Source organism: Nannospalax galili, unplaced genomic scaffold (genome assembly GCF_000622305.1).
Source record: "Nannospalax galili isolate Female #2095 unplaced genomic scaffold, S.galili_v1.0 scaffold417, whole genome shotgun sequence".
Lineage (NCBI taxonomy): Eukaryota > Metazoa > Chordata > Mammalia > Rodentia > Spalacidae > Nannospalax > Nannospalax galili.
In genome coordinates, this window is record NW_008340785.1 from 2,776,517 (window position 1) to 2,799,949 (window position 23,433).

The 23,433-nt window shown below is 38.1% G+C and overlaps 1 protein-coding gene across 3 annotated transcripts in view; it reads left to right on the forward strand.

Annotated features, from left to right (window-relative positions):
• Positions 1 to 23,433, forward strand: part of Man1a1 (mannosidase alpha class 1A member 1) — a 200,700-nt gene that overhangs the window by 111,680 nt on the left and 65,587 nt on the right. For all 3 annotated transcript variants that reach the window (XM_029564805.1, XM_029564806.1, XM_029564807.1), the window contains one exon: positions 6,818 to 6,912. In XM_029564805.1, the coding sequence (XP_029420665.1) occupies positions 6,818 to 6,912 (95 nt within the window). The remainder of the gene's footprint in view (positions 1 to 6,817; positions 6,913 to 23,433) is intronic.

Here is a 23,433-nt window from a genome sequence, read left to right on the forward strand (position 1 = left end):
GAACAACAGGCTGGGAGTCTCTCCAGTATTCCCCCATCTTTCCCTTTGCCCTCTTAACTTTAAGTCCTCCCCACTTAAGTGCTAGAGAATGAAATTGTCCTCTCAGAAAAAGAAATCAATATCAGGATGCAATTTTACTATCAATTTATCAACATTTATTCATTTTGACTGCAGGACAGAATAAAAACAACCCCTTTAAAAAACTTCACTAGCTGTTAAGTTTTATGGGAATAAATATTTTTCTAGATGAAATTAGGGAAATAGCTCTGTAGTAACTGCTTGCCTAACATGCACAATGTCAGTTCTGAAGGAGGAAAAAAGGCAGGCAAATCTAGACTATCTATTGACTAGACTTTCTGCATCTGTGTTTTAAATTAAAATCCCAAGTGTCTTCCTTTGCTTAAACGTTGAATTTTCCATCTAGGGAACTAATGGATTCTTTGGTTGTGATCCATGGATGTGGGCAGGGTAGCGTACACATCCTTTCCATTTTGAATAAGTACCAGAGGTATTCGTGCTTCATTTTTTCAGAAAAAATGAACAATACTCTCCACCTAATTACTTAAAGGCTAAAAGTTGAATTGCTGCATAAAACCATGGGGAAGGAAAACAGAACAGTTGACAACAACAGCCATGTAGTTACAATTTTTTAAGTGAAATCACAATACAGTTTAACAAACAGGTAATTTTTTAATTAAAAAAATTCAGCTTTAGGTTTTGATCAACTAAAGGAAAAGTTTAGAATGAGGCAGGCATACATACATAGGAGAGACCCAGAGGTAGAGTCCTTCTGAATTAAAATGTTGTGAGGGCTCCAGAGGTGCCCCAGTGGATAAACCACTTGCTGTGCAAGTGTGAAGACTAGCGTTCAGATCCCCAGCCTCCACATAAAAGCTGGGTGGGCATGACAGCCTGCCTGTAAGCTCAGAGCTGATGCTGATCCCCAGGCAAGCTGGCTCAGTAGATTAAATGAATTAATGAGCTCCAACTTCAGAGAGAGACTAAGCCTCAGTAAATAAACTGGAGAGCAGGGTCAGTAAGAAGGCTCAACTGGTAAGGGCACTTGCCACCAAGCCTGGCCACCTAAATTTGATGTCTGGAACCCACATAGTGGAAGAAGAGAACTGACTCCTGCAAGTTGTCCTCTGACCTCCACACTCAGGTGCCATGGGAGTGCACTATGACAGGTATAAATGTCAAAATTTTTAAAAAGAAAAAGTGGCAAACAAGGAAGACACATGACCTCACCTGTGGCCTCCATTGCACACACACACACACACACACACACAAATAAAAGAATGACAGGAATCAGAGGTGGCAGGAAGCTGGCATGTAGTTGGTATAATTGTCAGCAAACCATTGGAGCATTTAACCAGAATAGAAGTTCTTTGAATGAACCCCAGGAGTATGGAGGTAGATGACTTTTGATTTCTCCAGCTTGAGTTTCTATTGCATTAGCTTTTCCTATGTTTCTTTACTGTAATATTTAACCCTTTCAAAGCTTAATCCTAAGGTGAAAAGCCATACTAGCTTAGCAAGTACATATTGGTTGAACGACTGAATTTGGCCCATTTTATGTGCAGGTTAATAACCTCACCTAATGATATATGTTATTTCAGTCATTTTCTGAAAAAGATATTTATCATTGGTATGATGACACCTTGTGCTGAAAGCTGTATGTAGTAAAAATGAGTAATAGATAAACTCTGCTTATGCTAATGGGGAATTAGTGTTTGATCTTTTAACAGTGAAGTTTTCAACATGAGCATTTGAAGAAAGGCTTTGATATTGATTGTATATTCAAACTGAAGCATGTCAAGGGCTGAGAGTGTTCCCTTCCAGAGCCATCTGTTCTAATTCCTTCTTCTTACTCCTCCCAGTGTGTGCGTTACTCTTCCACAGTTCTTCAGGGACCTGTAAACTAGAAAAACAAGGAAAGCCATACATCTTGTTTACAGCCTTGTCTAATCTTATCTGGAAGGGCTGAGTAAAGAGATAAATGTTTTTATTTGATAGATTTTTAACTTTTGAAGTTAAGCAAAAACAACAGTGAGGCTTTAGTGATGTTACTTAAATGTAATAAAAAGATACAGTTTTGATGTAGTTATTCTGAAATTCTTAGCTTTGGGCCATTATAAAGTTCTTATTTAAAGCTAGTTGTTACTTACATGCTGGAAAGATCACTTTAGAAGCTTCATCATATGTTATCACCCTTTTTTCAGAAAATTATATTGGTTTTGACTTTTGCTATGAATGTGATCAGAATCTCTGTAATGCAAAAATATTTTGAAGACTCTTCTTGTTCATAAAATATCTGCCCATCTCAAACTGATTGGTAGTTATTTAAAAAACAATTTTCTATTAATGGTTTCTAGGAAAGAAAGAGAGGGAGGGAAGGAGGAAGAGGAAGAGAAGAAAAAAGGTCTTCTGTTGTGAGCAAGGATTACATCTTATGAACTGTCATCTTGCCTTCTCAATTAAACTCTTCCCCACCAAGTATAGTGCCAACAAACTTGGAAGATCAAGATTAACTCAGAATTGGGTGATAATCTTATAAAATTGATGGTAGTTTTGCCTTATGTGGCCAGGTATGCTTTAGTTCTAGTTTTGTGGCTACTAAGTACTTGTTTTCCCAATGATAGATCAGAAACAGAAATTGTCAGCTCTGTTTGTACTGGGGAAAGTGAACGAGACACTTTACACCAAATCTGAAACAGAAGACCAGGCCAGGGCCCAGGTGCCTGCTACCGGCCCTCATCCCACTGTCATGCCTGCCCCCCTTGAAAGAGCACGAAGTGCCATCTCTTGTGTTTTTTGTAATAATTTGATATTCTGTACATTATCCAAGATGGACCACTTAAAGCTTAATTGCCCTTTAGAATGATTTGTGACATGTCTTTTTCATTCTCTTAACAATGTTAATTTTATAAGCTAGTTTTATTATACATCATGAAGATGTTCTCTTTTAGAATCTGGAATCCTCTTCCAAGTAATGTTCCTTTAAATATCAGGAGGAGATGACAGGTCATACACAGAGAATTAAAATTGAATGAGCCTCATGTGTTATTTAATTTAAAGCATCAATAAGATAATTAATGTTTTTCTCCACAAATATTTTGTAATTGTCCCCTAATTACACCCAAGGTTGAAACTCTAGGATACTTGAGATGATTATTTAGTGACAATAGCAAACTAGTGGAATAAGAGGAAGCACTTTGCAAACACTATAATATCAGTGGTTTCTGATTACAGTGCCTTAGGCATGTTAATTAACCTTTGATTGATTCAATCATTTATTAAATGGGCATTTTAAATTCTAACTCCTTTATTGCCTTTTTTTAAAGTCCATGCCCTCCTCACGCTGGTATTTAGGGGGGTTGTCAAAACAATAAATAAGAAAGTAAACAAGCAATGAAAATCAGTGGGATGGATATACAAGGTAATGTGATAAACATAAAATGAAGATGGCCAGCTTTGATGGGGGGAAGGTCTAGAAGAACCCTTCTAGGATATTTGAACAGATTCCCAAAGAAAAGAATGAGCTGGGCCTGCAGAGGGCATTGTGGCCAGAGGACACTGAAGGCAAGCCCCTGAGCTGGTGAATCACCAGTTTCCTAGCTTCTAACCCGGAACATAACTCTTTTCCTATCTACTACTAGTAGGAATACTATGCTGGTATCAACAAATTTAAAATGCAAAATTATTTAATCTAGGCTAACTGTATATAATAGGCAGTAGAAGAGATTAAAATCTTTCTACTTTCAGAAAGAAAAGGAAATTATTGGGGGACATGGAAGCACATGAAACCATTTAAAGATCTCTTTCCTCTTCAAACATTGCATCATGTGATGCAAGCTGTTAGAGTTGGCATTTGTGAAAGGCAAAGATCTTACACTTGGGAATTGACTTTGACCTTGTAGAATGAATGTATTTGATGGGCCCCAAAGGAGGCAGTAAAATGAGAGAATTGGGCTAATAACTGCTAAAGTGGACTGAACTTGAACAGAAGTTTGAGACTATGGAGTCTCACAAGTCAGAACCAGAGTAACCTTTGAGGAAGTAAAAGATGGTAGGTAGGCCTGACTCATGGAGGCTGCTGAGAAGGGTTAGTAGAATAGCTTCGATAACAGACAAAATCATTGTGATTTCTTTATTTTTTTTTTTTTAATTTTATGCATATGAGTATACCGCCTGTATGTAGGTAGGTGTACCCATGCCATGCAGTGCCCACAGAGTCGTCAGAAGAGTGTGTCGGATTCCCTGGAACTGGAGTTACATAGAGTTAATAACTGCTGGGAACTGAATCCAGATTCTCTTCATGAGCAACCTGAGACATCTCTTCAGCTCCAATATGGTTTCTTAAACAAAGAAGTTTTAAGGTTAATAAAAGACAATTGGTAATACAGATACAGCTTAATGGAAACAAGGGAAAGTGATGGCTGAGATAGGAGAACCTTTTTTATCATTCATTTCATTGTACCTGGCAGTGAAAAGGTGGTCTGTCCTCATCCGTGAGTAAGCTGTCCATAAGACATTTCAGAATTAACACTGATAAACCTGGTCACCGAAAAGCAATAAATCAAATACAGAAATGGCTGCTCTCAAGCCCAAGATGGAACTGGGGAAATGTGTTTGGGATATTCAGTTATTAGTTCTATATGGGACAGATTAAGTTTCAGAAAACAAGTAGGCACTCACGTTGTGATGTGTGCCTCTGCGTATAAGTGAAGAACTAGGGCAAAGGTGAGAAGAATGTGGGGATGAGAGCAGGTAATAAGAACAGAGGGCTTGGCTCTTGAGAATGAATGCTCATGATTAAGCCTTGGAGGCAGGCAAGTAAAGGTGCTGTCCATGACAGAATTATACGTAAACCAAAATAAGGGACAGCTTCTGGCAGTAAATGCAGAGCGTTATCAGAGTACTGTCATCATTATGACCATCAAAACTACAACTAACCTCCAGAGTGATCACTATCTGCTCTGAGGTCCATAAATATAACTTCTTTATTTCTCTCCACAACCTTTCAAACGCAAATGCTGCTGTTATGCTTGCCTATTTTATAGGCAAGCAGGCTTGAGCACAGAGAAATTAAGCAACTGACCCAAGATGACTCAGTTTGAAACAGTGCAGCAGAGATTCAAACGGGCATCATGCCTTCAAAGCCTGAGCCCTTAGCTCACACGCCATATGCTTATATCCAAGATGGTGTTTTAATTGCATAGTTTGACTACTATCTTATGTAAGCATCTTGAAAAAGAGTTAATTAACAGTTTAAAAAGTTGGGTGGAAACCAGAAAGTCCACAGATGGCTGGGCAGTGATAGGATAAATCCTTACCGTAGAAGCCAGCCTGGAATTCCCTAGGGTAGGGCAGAGAAAAGGAAGGAAGAATGAAGCCTTGAATCTTCTTTGTTCTCCCCATCTTTCCATGAACTACTGATGTAGGAAACTGTCCCTTTTCATGAGAGCAGTTGATCATTTGTGGGGGGAAATGGCCCCTATTTTTTTTTATATAACTTTCTATTTACCACAGATATATGTGCCTCTGTATGAAGTGAATGTCAGTTTGTCTTGGTTGATGGCTTGGGTTTTTATTTGAAACTCATTTCTTTTTTTAATTTTCATTACCAAATGAGAGTGACTCCGAAAGAGTAGGGTTTGTGTGATAGCCTCCATGTTGGTTTGACAGATCATCTTCCTTTCTGGAGCCTGAGTACTCGGGTCTCTCGATGGGGAGGCTCAGGTCTTGGAACAGGAGCTGTGGGGAGCCCTTCTCTCTAGGAGGACACACAGGACTTTCTTGATAAGTACTGTAACCAGTGCTCACCTGCTGGCTAAGGAAAGATTTTTGTCTTCCTTCTCCAAGCCTTTGGGGCTCCTCAGCTTCCTTCCATGTTTAAGGTGATAAAAGAGAATAGTAAATTCCCAGCCCACCAGACTCAGTCATATGGTTTGAAGGTGAAGGGATAGGTGCCTGTTTGGTGTCACAGCTGCTGCAGAAAAGTGGCAGTTGTCCTTCCTTCAGTGAATATGGCAGTACTTTATTTTGAGCTTATGACAGTAAATAGATGTCATCCGATTAGTTTTCCTAAAGCACAGTTCTGCCAGCTGAATTTGCTCCATTCCCCACACCTCTCTTCAGCCTCGAGTATTATGTGTCCTCGGTCCGTGCTGTATCCTCTCATCTAAAGGTTGTCTCTACCTTAGAGCCTTGCTAATGCCTGAACACTTAAAGGATTTGGTCGCCCCCAACTCTCATTTTATCTGTTTTCTAGATATTTGTCTGAATTCTCCTGCTACTACACTCTGGGCAGAATCCATACCTAATTTAACTTTTTTTTTTTCATATTTCACTTAATATCAGAAGAGTTAAAAGTGAGGCTTTGAGGATATATAGATTACTTGGGATACTATGTCTTTTTAATTTTTCTTTCTTTTTCCCTAATAAGTATGCTGAAGGTACACTAGGAGATGTCTTAACTCTCGGTCTGTGACACGTCTTTCTATAATAATGGGTTCTCCCCCTAGTATGCATGTTGAAATTACCTGAATTGTCTATATGCTTTCAAACACCTGATCTGGCAGCCCCAAACTAGAAATTAATATCAAGGGTGCAGGACCCACACATCTGAATTGTGTTACCACCTTCTCCCTTATGATTGTAATGTGCAAGCAGGGTTGGAGATAAGAACCCTACAAGGTGACGGCCCCAGACCGATTTGATAGTCATTATTTTAATGTAAAAAGTGCTAACTGTAATAGTGTAGAACATTTTATTTTCCTTGCAACAACAGCTTACTCATTGTTTAACTTTTCAGATATTTCGAAAGAAAGCAGTAGAACTTGGGGTGAAATTGCTACCTGCATTTCGTACTCCCTCTGGAATACCTTGGGCATTGCTGAATATGAAAAGGTAAAAATCTTTATTTTTACAACACAATTTAAAGTAAAATATCTGAGATTGTGACCTCATGAGATGGTTAATTACATGTGTGATGCTGGTGATGGACCCCAGTGGATGTCTTGGATCTGCGTTGGTGTTGGAAGCTCTTAGCCCTTCAGTTTTCCATGGCCTTGGATGGGTCCCTGTCACAGGATAACAGCCCTAACAAAATCATGCAAAGCAGACATGAACAGAAGTTTTCACTGTCTCATAGTGCCGTTGCTTCCATAGCACTACACTAGTCCATCAACACCAAGAGAGCTCATCCTTTCAGTTGTCATGAAAGCATTTCACTTACAAAGAAGCAAACTCCTGTGAATTCTTACTTTCTTTAAACTGTTAGAGTTACTGCAGAGAGAGAAGACTTGGATGAATAGGACTTCCAAAAAGGAGGTGTCACTGAGGCTGGGAGCACCTGAGGCCACCAAGTCCACAGTTATAAAGAGGAAAGGGAACTGGTTCATTGATAGATCAATCCAACCCATTTGGGTAGAGAAAACTGGCATGGTACGGCCATGAGAATGCTGTCACAATTAAAAACTAAATGAAGCCTTGTTGGATACTTTCTGGTGTTCTCCCAGGGAACAAATTGAGCTGAGTTTTCATAGTAGTTTAAGAATTTCATCAATTAAACAGTTTTGTCTTTTAACTCCTTCCTCCCCATAAGTTATTGTGGTAGTGATGGTGATGGTAATAGCTGTTCTGATCAACATAAAATGTAATAGGTTCTTTACAAATATTACACATATAGTCCTCTGAACATCCCAATCTGGTCACTACTGGTTTTTCTTCATTTTATTTGTAGGGAACTGGAGTCACAAGGAGTTTAAGTAATTTGTGTTTCAGGTGTTTCAGACAGTAAATACACTGTATGAACTTAGATATTTATGTGCACATTGATACATGAATACAAATGAAATGATTTTCTTAGAGACACTAAGTAGACAGAGGGTCTTGACAGGATTACTATACATAATTATTTATTTTAGTGGCATTTTATTCCAAAATTAATTATGAAAAATCATTGAAATCATCACTCAATTATTTTCTCCTTTCCTTTGATAAATAATAAGCATGATTCTATGCTTTGAGTTAACTCATAACTTACCTGTCTAAACCTTGAAATTATCCCTTACCTGTTGGTAAGTGTGCCTGTCTGTCTGGGGGCCAGAGTGGTTATGTTGAGGCAGAGAAATAGAGAAAGTCATACTATGAGGCCATGTTAAATCTAGTTTTCTAGCTTGCAATATATCTCAGTATCTGTTTTTCCCACTAGGGCTCTTGAGACATTGTCTGTCAGCTTATATATGTCTTTCCTTGTGCTGCAGGATAGCAGAGCATAGCTGCATCTGAGCCTGGTATACAGGCAGCTTGGTGTTTGGAAGTCATGCATTTTGTGTTTGACTCATGTAGACCTTCCCTATTACCTCTTATATCTTCAGACTTTGTATTTATAGGTAATATTCTGACCAAGATACTATTGTCCTACCTGTGATAAGGTCTGGTCACGGAAACACTGAACACTTAGCTCGTCTTCCCCTTACCTGCCGTCTGAGAAAGCTAATGTGGGCATAGCAGTACACTAACTGGTCATCAAGAGACCACTTTCTAGGTTTTTTATAGCTTCTTCAAAGTTTTGGTTTTGGAATAATCTTTTAAACACTCTGGGATTATTTATAAACTGGAAAGTAAGCTAGTTCCACAGTTCTTGGTGATTCTTTTCAGGTTCACAGATTAAGATTTTGATGCAACCTGAATGTCTTCTGATAAAATTCATACTCTTGAAAACAACAAATTATACCTACTTTGCAGGAGCTTATGGTGCCATGAGAGTCTACCTAGGACCTGTGTTTAAAATCCTGGAGTAGATGATCGCTCTAGCCTTCTACTCTAAGATTCGTTGGAGCCAGTGATTGCTTCTTGCAAATGGATAAAGACTTCCTGAAACTAACAGGAGTGTGTGCTTAATTCTTTGCCTATGTTGCATATATATTCTAATATTTAATTAGTTGTGATGTCTCTTGAAATAAACATAAATATGGGATTATCTTAACTTTATTTAGTGTTTATTTCTAACAGTCAAGTGGATTTTTCCTTAGTATAATCTATGTTTAATGTACCAGGGAAATATTTTCAATACACAAAGGAATACTTATCAAATGCTGAATCCTATTTTTTCATATTTATACATATTTCATATTATACATATTTCAAATGTATTCACATTTTATGGTCAAAAATTCATTAAATGGGGACTAGAGAGATGGCTCAGCAGTTAAGAGCCGTGGCTACTCTTGCAAAGGACCCAGGTTCAGTTCCCAGCACCCAAGTGGCAGCTAACAATTGTCCATAATTCCAGTTCCAGGGGATCCAGTGCCCTTTTCTTGACAGTGCCTCTGCTGTCAATGCACGACATGTGCACTTACATACATGCAAGCAAAACACTCATGCACATAAAATAAAATAATTAATTAATTAATTAATTAAATTTTAAAATTTCGTGAAATGGGGCATTCAAATTTTTACAAACTCTCCTCCTTTTGCACAATATTTTACATTAGGACTTTGGTTCAAAGGTTATAAAACAATTGTGTATGATTTTTAAAAAATGGTCATTTTCATTTATATATGCCCTAATGTTTTTCATTTCAACTAAAGGAAATTATGTAATAGTTTGGCAGCTGATAGAGGCATTTTTTTTCTATCTGGCAATTTGAATGAATTTTTCATTTTTTTGTTTTTTTTCTGTGGTTTATCTACTCTCACTTCTGTTCACCAAATGGCAGTGACATACCCAAGTCCACACAATAAGCATTGGCAAAATTATAGTAAAATTCTTCTATCCATTTGTCCAACTAAGTGCATTGATCGAACCCATTCTCTTTCCAGCCGCAAGCTGAGTTATCATCTGAAAATTTTTCCAATAGAGGAAGAAACTGACATTTCACATTTATCTACAGCACACTTTTCAGCATGTGCTGTTGCTGTCACTTTTACATACATGCTATTTCCTTTGAGTCTATATTTTCACAGTGTGGCCCAAGGAAGGAGGACAGCTGGCATGGAGCTTCGTTTCTAATTTTTGAAGGCTGTCACTAGTAAAAGTTTTAAAGGAGAAGACAGTAAAATGGGTCTGGCAAATCCTATTTCCTTAATTATCTTCTCAGAATGAAAGAATGTAGAATGACCAGGGTGTAAGGTGGAGAGAGTTGGCAGGGAGAGGCTGAAGACACTTTCTACAATAGAAAGGTAGTCATTGTTGACTGACTTTGAGACTCAGCAAGATTTATGTTAAGGCAGCATTGAATTTGCTGACTATAATGACATAATTCAGTTCTTCCTTCTCCATTTTGAAAATAGGAAGGCTTCTCATTGCCAGTGTCAACAAAAATGGGAAGTTATTATCTGTTCACAGTCCTCTACTCTTCAGGTTATTGCCTAAAAATAATTGATTTCTTGCTTCTTTGCCCAAAATAAGCATTTATTTGTGTTCCTGCTGGATGATGTTCCATTCTAAATCTTGGGAATATTTTCTTTTTCTCTCCATTTGTTTTATTGAAGAGGTTAACAAACATGTTCATTCCTCCTGGGAATTCAAAGCCTAAATGGTAAATCATTTATATCTTCTGCTGTTGTATACCCACATATGTAATTTACAAATATAGGATCATTTGTGCCAAGCAAAGATAACTGCTCACTGCATTGAATTTAAAATAAGCAATATTTTGAATTGGGGAGGCTTATATATTTGGAGAGTCAAAATGTCAATATGACAAACTGGGTTTCAACTATATAGAGAACCTAATTTATTCATGTGCTATCTTAGGAACTCTGTCCCAAAAATCTGTCCAGAAAAAAAAAATGGCTTTTCTGATGCACCTGTAACAAATTCTTAATTTAAGAGCTCCATTTTAAGTTGGGGGTTAGTTGGAATTGTGAGTTCCTAACAAGTGTTTGATAGCCAGCCTAGGTGTTACAAGGATCCTAACTAGACTAATGTGCCTGCTGCACCAGTGCAGTTGTAGAAGAACACAAAAGTTCCACAATGCCCCTTTCCAGTAGATTAGATTTTTATATAATCTAATTTCTCTAATGTGAAAATGTCAAAGCTTGATGTATAATCTTGTTACTACTATTAACAAGAGACCCTGTGCATTGTTTTGTTTTGGTTTTTTTTCCTGTGGTATGTAAAATCAAGCATCTCATCATTTCCATGTATCTGAGTATAATTCAAGCTTAGCTGTAGAGAAGACTTATATTAGATTTTTGGTTTTCTAAAATGTGTCCTTAATTTAAAATAATGTAGTTAATGTGCCCATTATTCATTTCTATCACCAGACATACAGTCTGGGCATTCCTAATAATTATTCTGTCTCTATTGATAAATGAGTTAGTTTAGCTACATATTATTTTATCACTTATTTCTCTTTGTGGATTTTTCTGAACCGACACTTGCCGGGTGGGTATATTAAGTTAGTGGAACTGTCTGCAGTGTATATTTTTATTGCACACCGTCTGGGGATGTGCTGGGACCAGACTGATCTCTGTTCATATTCTCATTAGTCAGCAAGGTGATAAATGAGGTACAGCTCCCTCACCTGCTTTTATTTCCTGCCTGGTAAAGCTTTATGTGCCCACTATTGCAATTATCTGACAAAAGTGCATACTGTGTCACGAGTTACATTGTATTTCATATTCTTATAATTAAATTATAAATTCTTTTGCCTGAAACAGGGTCTTATTAGGAATAATAATACATAGCTTGCTAACACTGAGAGGTTATCCCATGTGAACTGTGTGATATAAGTACTCTAACAAATGCTGATAACCCCAGTATTGTTTCTTAACACTGGTGGTCTAAAATACTCAAGTGTTACATTTGGGTAGTTTTACGAGGCACAAACCTGGAAAGATTTTAATGGGAATTTCTTTTTTAATATTTTCTGAATGTCTCCCTATGTTTTTACTCAGCAGATGACATATAAATTTCTGCAATATTAGATTTGCAAGCCATTTTTTAAAGTTTCTGGTTTCAGATTTGAAGGACATGCATTATGTTTTTTTTTAAATGGAGCAGAATACAATTCTTTCTTTAACTTCATAGGAATAATATTAAAAATATCAATAAGCATTTCTGAGTATAAGGTGATCAAGCTAATTTAATGATTTGTTAATGTCTTACAAGACAAAAATATTGCTTAATTATCCTACAAGTATATTGTAGGTGTGATCTAGGCCTCCATTTGAAGTCAAAGCTTCATCTTATAGTTTATACCTTATGTTTCATCAATCTGTTAAAAACTCGAAGACAATTTCTACCAACTCTAGAAAACATAAAAGAAAAATTAGAATTTTTCAAAATATTTTAAGCTAGCCTCCTTTTTTGAGTTATCCAATTGGATATTTTGTTATACTGGATTTTTGTCTTTATCTGTTTTAATTCATTTGGCCATTTATACGCTCAGCAAATACTAATCAACCATACTTTAATAATGATATACATAGTTGGTAATGTCTGGCATTAGAATATTATTACCAACTAAGGTTTTTTCTACTCACCACACAACTGCCAATATCCAGGAGATGGGTTAGTGGTAAAGAAGCCAGGTCAGGAAAATTGTCTTAACCTTGTCGTAGAAGGCAGGTGTATAAAAGGAAATGAGGTAATGGATGAGAAGACTGTGCACGGGCTAAGCATCCTCAGTGGATGTTCTTCTCTCTCTAAATTAGACTTTCCTGAGATTACAAATAGCTTTCAGCTTTGGGGCCAGTCCTATACTCCTTCTGAACACTATTTTCATACAAGTTAAACATTTTTATTTTATTCTGAGACTAGGAATAGCAAGTCTTTGGCCCATACTTTTATATTATTTGAAGACCACTTGTTATTCCAGGTTCTGAAAAACTAAAGATCCTTGATTAGGAGGTCCTCTTTCCTGGAGTAGTTGACTACAGAACTTAGTATATCAGCCATTTAAAGGCACTCTTGTTGTCGTTGTTGTTGTTGTTGTTGTTGTTGTTGAGACAGGATCTCATGTTTGAAGCTGGCCTCGGACTGGCTGTGCACCCAAGGATGGCCTGGAATTCCTGATCCTCCTGCAGTAATGGGATTACCTCCTCAGTAACAGGATTACAGCCCAGTGCCTCCACACCTTGTTTATTGAGTGCTGGGAATCTAACCTAGTGCTTGTGCATGCTAAACAAGCACTATACCAACTGAGCTACATCCCAGCTGGATGGAAATTTTCTTTTAGAAGTTACCAACTCTAGACAAAGAATACAAGGGACAATTTTGCAAAGAAAAGGTAATCATTAAGATGAGAAAAACTAGGATGGTGCCCTTATGCTAGGTATTACAGTGCCATAATTAAAGCTGCTACTTCTATTTAACTCTCTAGAAGTTTATCTTCTCATAAATAAATCTAAAATAGCAGCAGTAATATCTGTCTTGATGAACTGGAAAGACTTTTTGTGAAAATTCAGTCAGTACATAAAAGAAATATTTCAGAGTAATATGAAAGAAATGTATATTTTATTCATCTCAGTGTATGGTCTTACTCCCAGTAGTTGAAGATAAGTGGTACATGTAATAAATATTTCATATCAAAGTGAAAGAGTTAAGGATGTTCCATCTCAAAATATGCTGAATTGGCATATTAATCATTTCAAGCTGAAGTAACCTAAGGAAAAGTTAACTGCAGAAGGCCATTTGACCCCTTTTCCCACATACAACAACCCGTAATGATTCTTTGGGAAGAGGTGTGTTCCCCACACAGGTGTGAAAATTGCCTTAATCCCCAGAGACTGGTATTTGGGGATGAAATGAACCTAAACTTGTGGGGATAACCTTTATCTCCCACTAGCTTTACTTCCACTCCATGTGTCTTAGTGAATCCCTGGTACTGGCTACCCTCCTCCAGAGAGCTACTTGTCTTGCCATTGCTTTGTTCTTTCTTAAAGGCATAAAAGCATCTTGTTTTAGTCATTGTATTTGTTTTGATCCCCATGTAAAGAAAAAAACTGGTATGCTTTGCTCCTGTTCATCCCCCTTCAGGGATGTTAATGGGGTTCCTACATCCACCCAGAAAGTCCATGTGAGAACTAAGGTGAAAGCAGAGGAGACCTCTCCTTCCTCTACAGTAACGTGATATACCTGCAGAATTGCTTTAGTGTTGCTGGTGACCCTTAATGATAGCCTTTGGTTTTCAAGCCTGCAGTGCCCCATAACCATTCTGAAGCCTATTCTCTTTCCCTAAGTCAGGACATGGTGTTGATATACCCCATAGGAAATGTGCAGAACATGTCTCTTTGTGGTCCATGGAGGATGATGATATGGCTCTGCTCAAGCTTTCATTAATTTTTTTTTGAGAAAGTCTCTCTATAATCCTACCTATAACTCTCTGTGTAGACCAGGCTGGCCTCTATCTCACAGAGAGCCACCTGTCTCTACCTCCAAGATCTTGGATTAAAAGCATGTACCACCAGGCCCAACGTCATTATTTTTTAAATGTTATTTTGGATCCAGTACATGAAATAAAAACTGAATTTGTTGTCTAAAATCATATTTATTTTTTAATTGTCTGTCCTTATAAATTAGCACTACTCAATCATAACATTTAAAATGAGTCTGAGGTAGTAAACGTTATGTTCTTTTCCTAGGTCCACCATGATAGCTGTTGTCTGATTACTGTAGTACAAACATAGTTTTGAAACATAGTTCCTGCCATGAATACTCACACCAGACTATTTCCCAGTTATTGGGCTATGCTAATTCCACTAAGTATATAATTGCTGTCACTTTATGTCTGTGATTCTCAATCTTCTGAATGTTTTAGAACAACTGGGAAATTCTTTTAAATGCTGCTCCCATCACCCCCTACTCCTTCTGTTTCAGTCATTTTGGGGTAAGGTCCCTGGGTTTGTTTAAAGAGCTCCAAGGCTAGGGTTGGGAAGTACTATTTTAAGCCTAGTGTGTATGTGCTGAGGATAGGTTTGTTTCTTACCTCAGCTACCCTTGAAAAGTTTCCTCTATGCATTAATAGCTTAATTATTGAAACATAAAAGCACCAGAAAGTTAGTTTGTAAAAATCTTAACTGTAGCTGGGTGTGGTGGCATACACCTCAACCCCAACATTCTGAAGGCAGAGGCCAGTAGGTCTCTGTGATATCCAAGCCAGCCTGGTCTATGTAGCAAGTTCCAGGCCAGCAGAGGCTACTAGGAGACCCTATTGAGAAAGAGAGAGAGAGAGAGAGAGAGAGAGAGAGAGAGAGAGAGAGAGAGAGAGAGCCTAACTTTACAGAGCCATGCTTTTCAAACTTCACAGTCTGTGAGAACCTATTCAAGCTTATATTGTTACATCCCATAGGCAGAGTTTCTGATTCCCAGAGGGTGTTGTGGGGTTCAATAATTTACTTTTCTTACTAGATCCACTCTGATACAGAAGCTCCTGGGCTGGTCCCGGACCAGACCACTGTGAGAAATAACTGAGCCTTTGTTGCCGCTATTGAGAACCTACCATTCCAGAGCTACTCAGCCAATGGCCAGCTCCACTGTTCGATGGGAAGCTTATTTTATTCCTGTAATTAATGCTCCTGTTAATATTTATACAAAATTTCCATTTACCTCTAAGAAGTTTGCTTCTTCTTCTGAAAAAAAATAAAAGCCCATTCCAAACATTAATTTCCCTCAAAAGACCTTGCTTGTCCCACACCCCCATAGTCTTTTTTTAATCCAATGAGAAGAGAAAACAACCTTTGAGCCATCCTAGTATAAAGGAAAAAAAAAAGTATTTTTAATTAAATTTAATTAAGAACTTCAGGGTAACTGTTAAAAAAGTAAAGCCATTTCTATAAAGTCATATTTGTGGCTTTGGGCAAAGGGACTTTATTATAAGCAGTGAGAAACCTGGTCCTTTACCTAAGGGCCAAAGCAGAGCCGAGCTCCTCCTCCCTCCAAATGAGGAAGAGAGAGCCTCTGCTGAGGTCAGTTAATTCTTTCATTCACTGATCTTTGGATTATTATGTCTGCCAGGCATTCAGAAGCTTGACCAAAGTAAAGGCATTTATTTATTACAAGTGGACAGTAAGGATGGCAGTGTTTCATTTGAATGTACTTGGTGTGCAGCGTCTTCTGTGGAGAAGTGGGAAACGAGCTTCTGAAAAAGGATGTTTGATGTTCTTAGTCACACAGTATGAGGCAGTGGGAATCTGAAGAGCCTCAGGATGCCTGAACTGTTTCCTTTCTTCCCACCTCTCTGGTCATAATTGAAGTTAACACCCAGGTAAATGGATTCTTAAAGTGCCTCTTAAAGCAGAGACCCTTTGTGCCTCTAAGCACAGGTCCTTATTTCTTCCAAATCTTACCCTCTGTCCTGCCAGAATTCTATCCGCGTAGACGTCTGCTTATGCTTCTGGGAAGGCAGGAGCAGAAAATTAACATGTGAATTGGAGTGGCTTAGTTGGTGTTTCACTTAACCAAGAATTAGACATTTAAAATTTTTTTTTCTATTCTTCCAGAAGGTTCTCTATTTTAAGGGTGTATTCATTACTGTTCTGTTGCTGTGATAAAACACCATGACCAAGACAATTTATAGAAGGAAATGTTTACTTTACTTACAGTTCCAGAGTCCGTCATGGTGGGGGAGGAATGGCCGCAGAGGTGGCCAGAGCAGAAAGCTGAGCTCTCACATCTTCAGGCTGGCACAGGAAGCAGAGAAAGACAGACTGAAAATGGGCAAGGCTATGAATTTTCAAAGTCAACATGCTGGTGACGACATGCTTCCTCCAGCATAACCACACCTCTTAAAGGTTTATGACCATTCCCAAACAGTGCCATGAACTGGGGACCAAATGTCAATAGAACCTGTAGGGGATATCTCATTCAAACCATCACAAAGGGTAAATTGTAGCATATGAGTTAATTAAGTGTAGAAATTTGTCAGAGTGATATGTAGACAATTTAGACATGGTTCATCCCAAGAAGTTTACTTAAATCCCTTAAAAAATGATGTGTGTGGAGACTGGAGAGATGGCTCAGTGGTTTAAGAGCGCTGGTTGCTCTTGAGAGGACTCACATTCAGTTCCCAGCACCCACAAGGCAGCTAACAACCATCTGTAACTCCAGTTCCACACCCTCTTCTGACCTCCACAGGCATTGTGCAACACAGGTGTAGTTACACACATGCAGGCAAAACACTCATACACAAAACACAGGGGAGTGGATTGAGTATGGCCACTGCTTTTCCCACTGTGTGCAAATAGTTAAATCACCAGAAAATTTTTATATAAGAATAATTATGTGTACTTGAATGTCAAGAACTCAGTGGTACTCAAATGCACAGAGCTAGTATTTCATAGCTTCAGCTTGGTTCACTCTATTTGCACATTCACACAATTGCTAGCAAATCAGCCTTGGCAATTTTAAATGTATGCTGTGTATAGAACTTAGATTACGAACAAGTCACAACACATAAATCCATGCAGTGCCTTTGCAGGCCAGCAATGGAATCATCTTTTCAAAGAATTGACTTCCCCAGGTTTTTAATGAGCCAACAGTCAATTTTCTTGTGATTGATCTCAGGGCTTGACTTAGGTTGTGAATATGGGGCAAACCTTTCAGATATCTAATTAATAAAATGTAAAAGTTTATGAAGTAGTTTGAAGAGATATTTGAAAAATCAGACCAGGCATCCAGATACTTTATCAGGCCTTATAATTGTTAGTCATTGTAAATATTCAACTGAGTGCACTGAATCTTTGAGTGGAAGTTTAAGGTCGATATAAAATGTTGAGACTGCAGCCAATCGTTTTTAAAGGCCTCCCAGTCTCGGTAGTGCATTAACTACAGTGTTTCCTACTTGTGCAGTAATAGCTGCAGTTGATCTGTTCTGGAAAATGGGGTGAAGGATGATTGATTGCAGTCTCTTATTAACTGGAGAAGGAAAAGTGATGAGGCACTCCTAAGAATTGTATTTTACAAATCTGGAGAGTAACATGTAGCTGGGCATGGGTATAGGCAGTGCAAGTCAGTGATTTTACAGTCATGGAAAATTATCTTCATCTGTGAGGTGGAGAGTGGCTAGCCTGCCTTCTGCAGTTTTCAGTGGCCTGTCCTGTTCAGTGTGTGAATGCTCATGTTGCCCCCTTATCCTAAAATTGTCAATGCGACTTTAATATTATTAATTAAATCTGACTTCCCTTCTTTGTCTTGTCATGCCATAGTTTTTATGGAACATTTGTACAAAACAGTGATTTCTGGTAATTGACCTGCATATGTTGAATAATCTTAAGATGCAACTGAGAGTTTAATGTACCTTGTAAATTGAGAGGCTTCCAATTAAGTCTAGTTCTTAAGATAATCACTTTCAAAACTAATCAAGTAATAGGACATTAGTAAAGCTTGTATTGACTTAATTGTGACAAATTAATAAACAGACCGAATGCAATTACTATAATGGCTTTATCAGTGAAGAGATTTCCAAAATTTAAGCATAAATCTGTTCTGCCCACCCACACCCCCAGAAGTACCATGAAAATTATATAAGCTATTTTATATGCATATATCATTTGGAATAGCTGTGTTTGGGAAATTGTACATGTTGTCTGGAATTTTGCTGTTACTCTTAAGCTATGATTACTGTTGTTTAGTCAAAGGTCAGTAAATTGACTTAATAAACTCTTGGGGCACATGGTTTTATAAGAAACCTTCCATATGCCTTGGATAAAACTATGACGTGTTCTAGGAGTGTGCTTATCTCTGCCTTTCTGTGCTGTGCAACCTCCCACACTATTCTCCAGATTTGTCCAATTGGTGTCTTTTTATGCCTGGCAGGTACTCTACAAGTGAGCATTGGAAAATTAATGAATTATCTATTACAGATTTTCCATAATTTTAAAATCTTTGACAGTGCCAGTTTCTGTAATGGTGCTGATTGTATTTAAGAAAGATCAGCAGAAAGAAAGGGCAGCAGAACGGGCAAGTTATAAATCAAAAACACACTAAACTGTGTGTAGAAGATGCTGTTTTATTGAATATAGCTTTTTCTAAAGTGTTATCTTAAGTCTTCTCTAAGCCATGGTTCTCATGTTGGAAGAAGAGTCAGTACATAGGTAGTATCAACGTTATAGAAAAAATATGACAAGACCTAGAAATTTGAGGATGTGGAGGGAGAAAGGGTGGTATTTGAGACCCATAAGAATGGCTCACAGAGGAATGTCAGGCCCCCAGAGGGTTGTGGCTAACTTAGCCCTTTAGCTCTCTGCAAATCATGGTGGAGCTACCCTCACCACTCATGTCTGAGTCAGCCTTCAGCAAGGAAGAGGAAAGCTTCATGTAAAGAACAGTGTGTGTGTGGTGGCTGTGCACATTTGTAATTCTAACAGCTCTCCATGCATTCAGTTTATAATGCACAGACCTCACAAACAGGGAAGCATTACAGAGTACTGGGAGTAATTGTCGTCATCTGGGACAACAAAGGGACGTGAACAATGAAGCCATCCAGCTGAAGAAGGGTTATTTTAAATTATTGAAATACTCTGAAATGAGACTGAAATAAGGACTAACGCTGTAGCAATTTCCTTAATTATGAGGTATTACGTTGTAGTTCTTAAATTTAATAGGAAATAAAAGAATGTTAACACTGTATTAAGTGGAGTACATTTAGCTGTTTATTTACATGTGAATTGCTGTAGCTAGTTGCATGATATAGTGGATGTGCTCCCAGCAGATACATCAATTGGATGAACAGTCGACTTTAAAATCTTCCAATTGCTCTCTCAGCAGTAAAACATTTTTGCGTACTCACCCAAAAATACAAAACATGTCTTTATATTCATGAATTATACATATACACTTGTGTTAATATGTCATGATCATTTTTAAACTTTCTAAAAACTGAATGGTAGGCTATAGTTGAAGAAATAAGATATTTATAAACTAAAATAAGAATATTTAATGTGTATGAATGTGTTGCCTGCATGTATGTAAGTGCATCTGTGGCCACAGAAGTCAGAAGAGGGTATCGGATCCCCTGGAACTGGAGTTACAAGACAATTGTTAGCCACCATGTGGGTTCTGGGAATCGAACCCGGGTCTTCTGCAAGAGATGCCAGTGAGCCATCTCTCCAGCTCTCAATAAGAATACATTTAGTGAGAGATATAAGATAATATTTTTGGAGAGAGCCTTCTTTTTTGTTGTTGTTTTCTTTTTGAGGCAGTATCTCATGGTAGCCTCAGCTGGCCTGGAACTCAACATGTGGACCAGGCTGACCTCATCTCACACAGCTCCACCTGCCTCTGTCTCCCAAATACCGGATTTAAAGGCTATGCCACTACACCTGGCTTATGTTGCTTTTTTTTTTTTTTTTTTAACAACAGAACATTAACATCTGTCTGGAGATAGAAAAGATACAAAGTTATGTTGATGGAATGAGTAGTCTTTCTTTACCTTTATACTTGGTGAAAAGTCAAAAGAGAGAGGGACTGGAAAGATGGCTCAGCAGTTAAGAACACTGGCTGTTCTTGTAGAAGACCCAAGTTCAAATCCCAGCACCCACTTGGCAGCTAACAACTGTCCTTAACTCCAGTTCCAGGAGATCCGACAGCCTCTTCTGTCCTCCACAGGCATTGCAGGACACAGGTGCACTTACGTACCTGTAGGCAATGCACGCATACACATAAAATAAAATAAAAATATAATAAAGCATTTTTAAAATGCATTAAAAAAGAAAAGTCAAAAGAGAAACTGAAGCCAAGGTGGAATACCTCTTAGCAGTTTAATCTGCTTAGGCCCACCTCTTATTTGCTGCCTCATTCGTTACTGCTTGGAGGAATTAGACACCTGCTATGTCATACTCTCCTTTTTTGACGAGGGGAGAGGTGAGGAAATGGCCTAGTAGATAAAATGCTTTCTGCACAAACTTAAGTAACTGAATTTGAATCCACAGCACCCACATAAAAAAACTGGGTGCAGAGACACACATTTGTCAGCACTAGAGATACAGAGATGGGTGAATCCCAGGAGCTCTGTGGTCAGCAAGCTGAACATGCCAATGAGCACAGGGTTCAGTGAGAGGTCCTACCTCAGAAAAATAAGGTAGAGAGAAACTGAGCAAGACACCTGACATCAACTTCTGACTGCCACACGCATGTGCATTAATTTGCATGCACACCCACTCACATGTACATACACACAAAAAGAAACTCCACACAAAGAAAAGTGCAGTATTTCTTGACCTTCCGAAAACACATATACTTCAAATGTCATCATCTAGCCATGCAAAGAATTTTCTTAAAATTTTTGCTAGAAAATTTCTCATTCCTGATATATTTTACTCGGCAGCGTAATATATAGAAAGTTGTTTTGTGGAGCTAGAGAGATGCCTCAGTGGTTAAGAACACTGGTTGTTCTTGTGGAAGACCCAGGTTTGAATCCCAGCACCCACATGGCAGCTAACAACTGTCCATAACTCAGTTCCAGGGGATCCAACAGCCTCTTCTGTCTTCCGCAGGCATTGCACAACACAGGTGCACTTACCTACATGCAGGCAATACACACATAAAAAATAATAAATAAGGGGCTGGAGGGATGGCTCAGCAGTTAAGAACACTGGATGTTCTTGCAGAAGATCCAGGTTCGAATCCCAGCACCCACATGGCAGCTAACAACTGTCCATAACTCAGTTCCAGGGGATCCAACAGCCTCTTCTGTCTTCCGCAGGCATTGCACAACACAGGTGCACTTACCTACATGCAGGCAATACACACATAAAAAATAATAAATAAGGGGCTGGAGGGATGGCTCAGCAGTTACTAATTCTTATATGTAAATTTTTATAATTAAAATATATATTTATGTCGTATACATATGTATATACACACAGTTTTTAAAAATGAATTCAGAAACCACTGAAACATTGCCTCTCAGTTTTGAAAGCAAGATGGAAAATTCTGTTTTTGAGTCTAACACAAATATGAGTTTTAGAAATGAACTATTTCACAAATATTTTCAAAAACATTAACTTCAAAATCTTTCCTTAGTCCAAAATTTCTCAATGCCCGTTTATTTTATTCATATAAAAGTGTTAGTTTGGGAACTGGAAAGATGGCTCAGCAGTTAAGAACACTGACTCCTCTTACAGAGGACCCGGGTTAAATTCCCTGCACCCACATGGTAGCTATTAACTGTCCGTAACTACAGTTCCAGGAGATCCAACACCCTCTTCTGGCCTCCATAGGCATTGCACAACACAGGTGCACTTACATACATGCAGACAATACACTTTTACACATAAAATAAAAATAATAAAATAGTTTTTAAATTGTCAGCTTTAGTTTGAAGTGATAGTGTTTTTTTCTTTTTTCTTTTTAAAAATCATTTTCTTTTTAAGCATGTGTGTGTACATGTCACACATGTGTGGTATGTGTATGTGAGTGCAGGTGCCCTTGAATGCCAGAAGCTTACAATCCCCTGGAGTTGGAGCTACAAGGGATTGTGAGCCACCTAATGTTAGTGCCAGGAACCAAACTTGGGTCCTCAACGAGAGTAGTATCTGCTCGTAACTGCTGAGCCATCTCTCACACCCCTTTTCTTCTTTTCCCATTGACATACCAGCATCTACTTGTCACTGGAAACATGTGTGGACTCAGGGACACCCTTGGTTCAGTGCTTCTTAAGACAGGAAATCTCCAAGTTGTTATCCTGGTCAGTCTCCTTCTCTTTAGAAAGCACGGGTATTAGAATTGTTCTCCTCTGTAGAGGTTTGGGAATAGCTCATAAACCACAGTGCATCAGAAGCCACCAGAAGCTGTGGCGTATCGCACTCTTCCCTTTTGTGGTGTCTGTACCAGAGCCTATTATATCTTACATGTTGCCTTTCACAGACTCACCAAGGGACAAAGAACGGTGTATGTCTGAATATTTAATTTAATAAAGCCTTTTTCTTACTTTTAGATAAAAAATTCAGAAATAGCAGCTTTGATAGTTTCTTCCTGTACCTAATGAGAAAGTCTTGCACTTGGCTTCAAAGGCTGCTGTCATAAACAGTAAATATTGAAGTGTCATTTACCTTACCTTTAAGCCCAGACCAATTTCTCATCACATGGCAGTCTATACTGGGCACATTGTCTCATTATATTAAGCGGACTTTGATCTTGTTTAGATTACTCTTGAGAACTTTTTTTAATTGGCTTAAAGGTTATTTTAAAATTCCTTTTAACTAGATGTAAATATTACAAAACTGAATAATCTTGTGGCACATTCTCTTTTACTTGTATTCGTTTTCTCTACAGTGGCCCAACTGTGGTTGTGTACTCAAAAAGACTGTTGTTTAGATGAACTGTTGGGTTGTTTTCATTTCAAATAGCTTAAACACATAACCACTTAATATTGCTTGAGTAGGTAGTAAATGGTAGAGAATGTGTGTACCAAAAGAGTGATGTTTTTAAATGAATGGCAAAGTTAATGCTGATGTCCAAGATTTTTGCTAGATTAG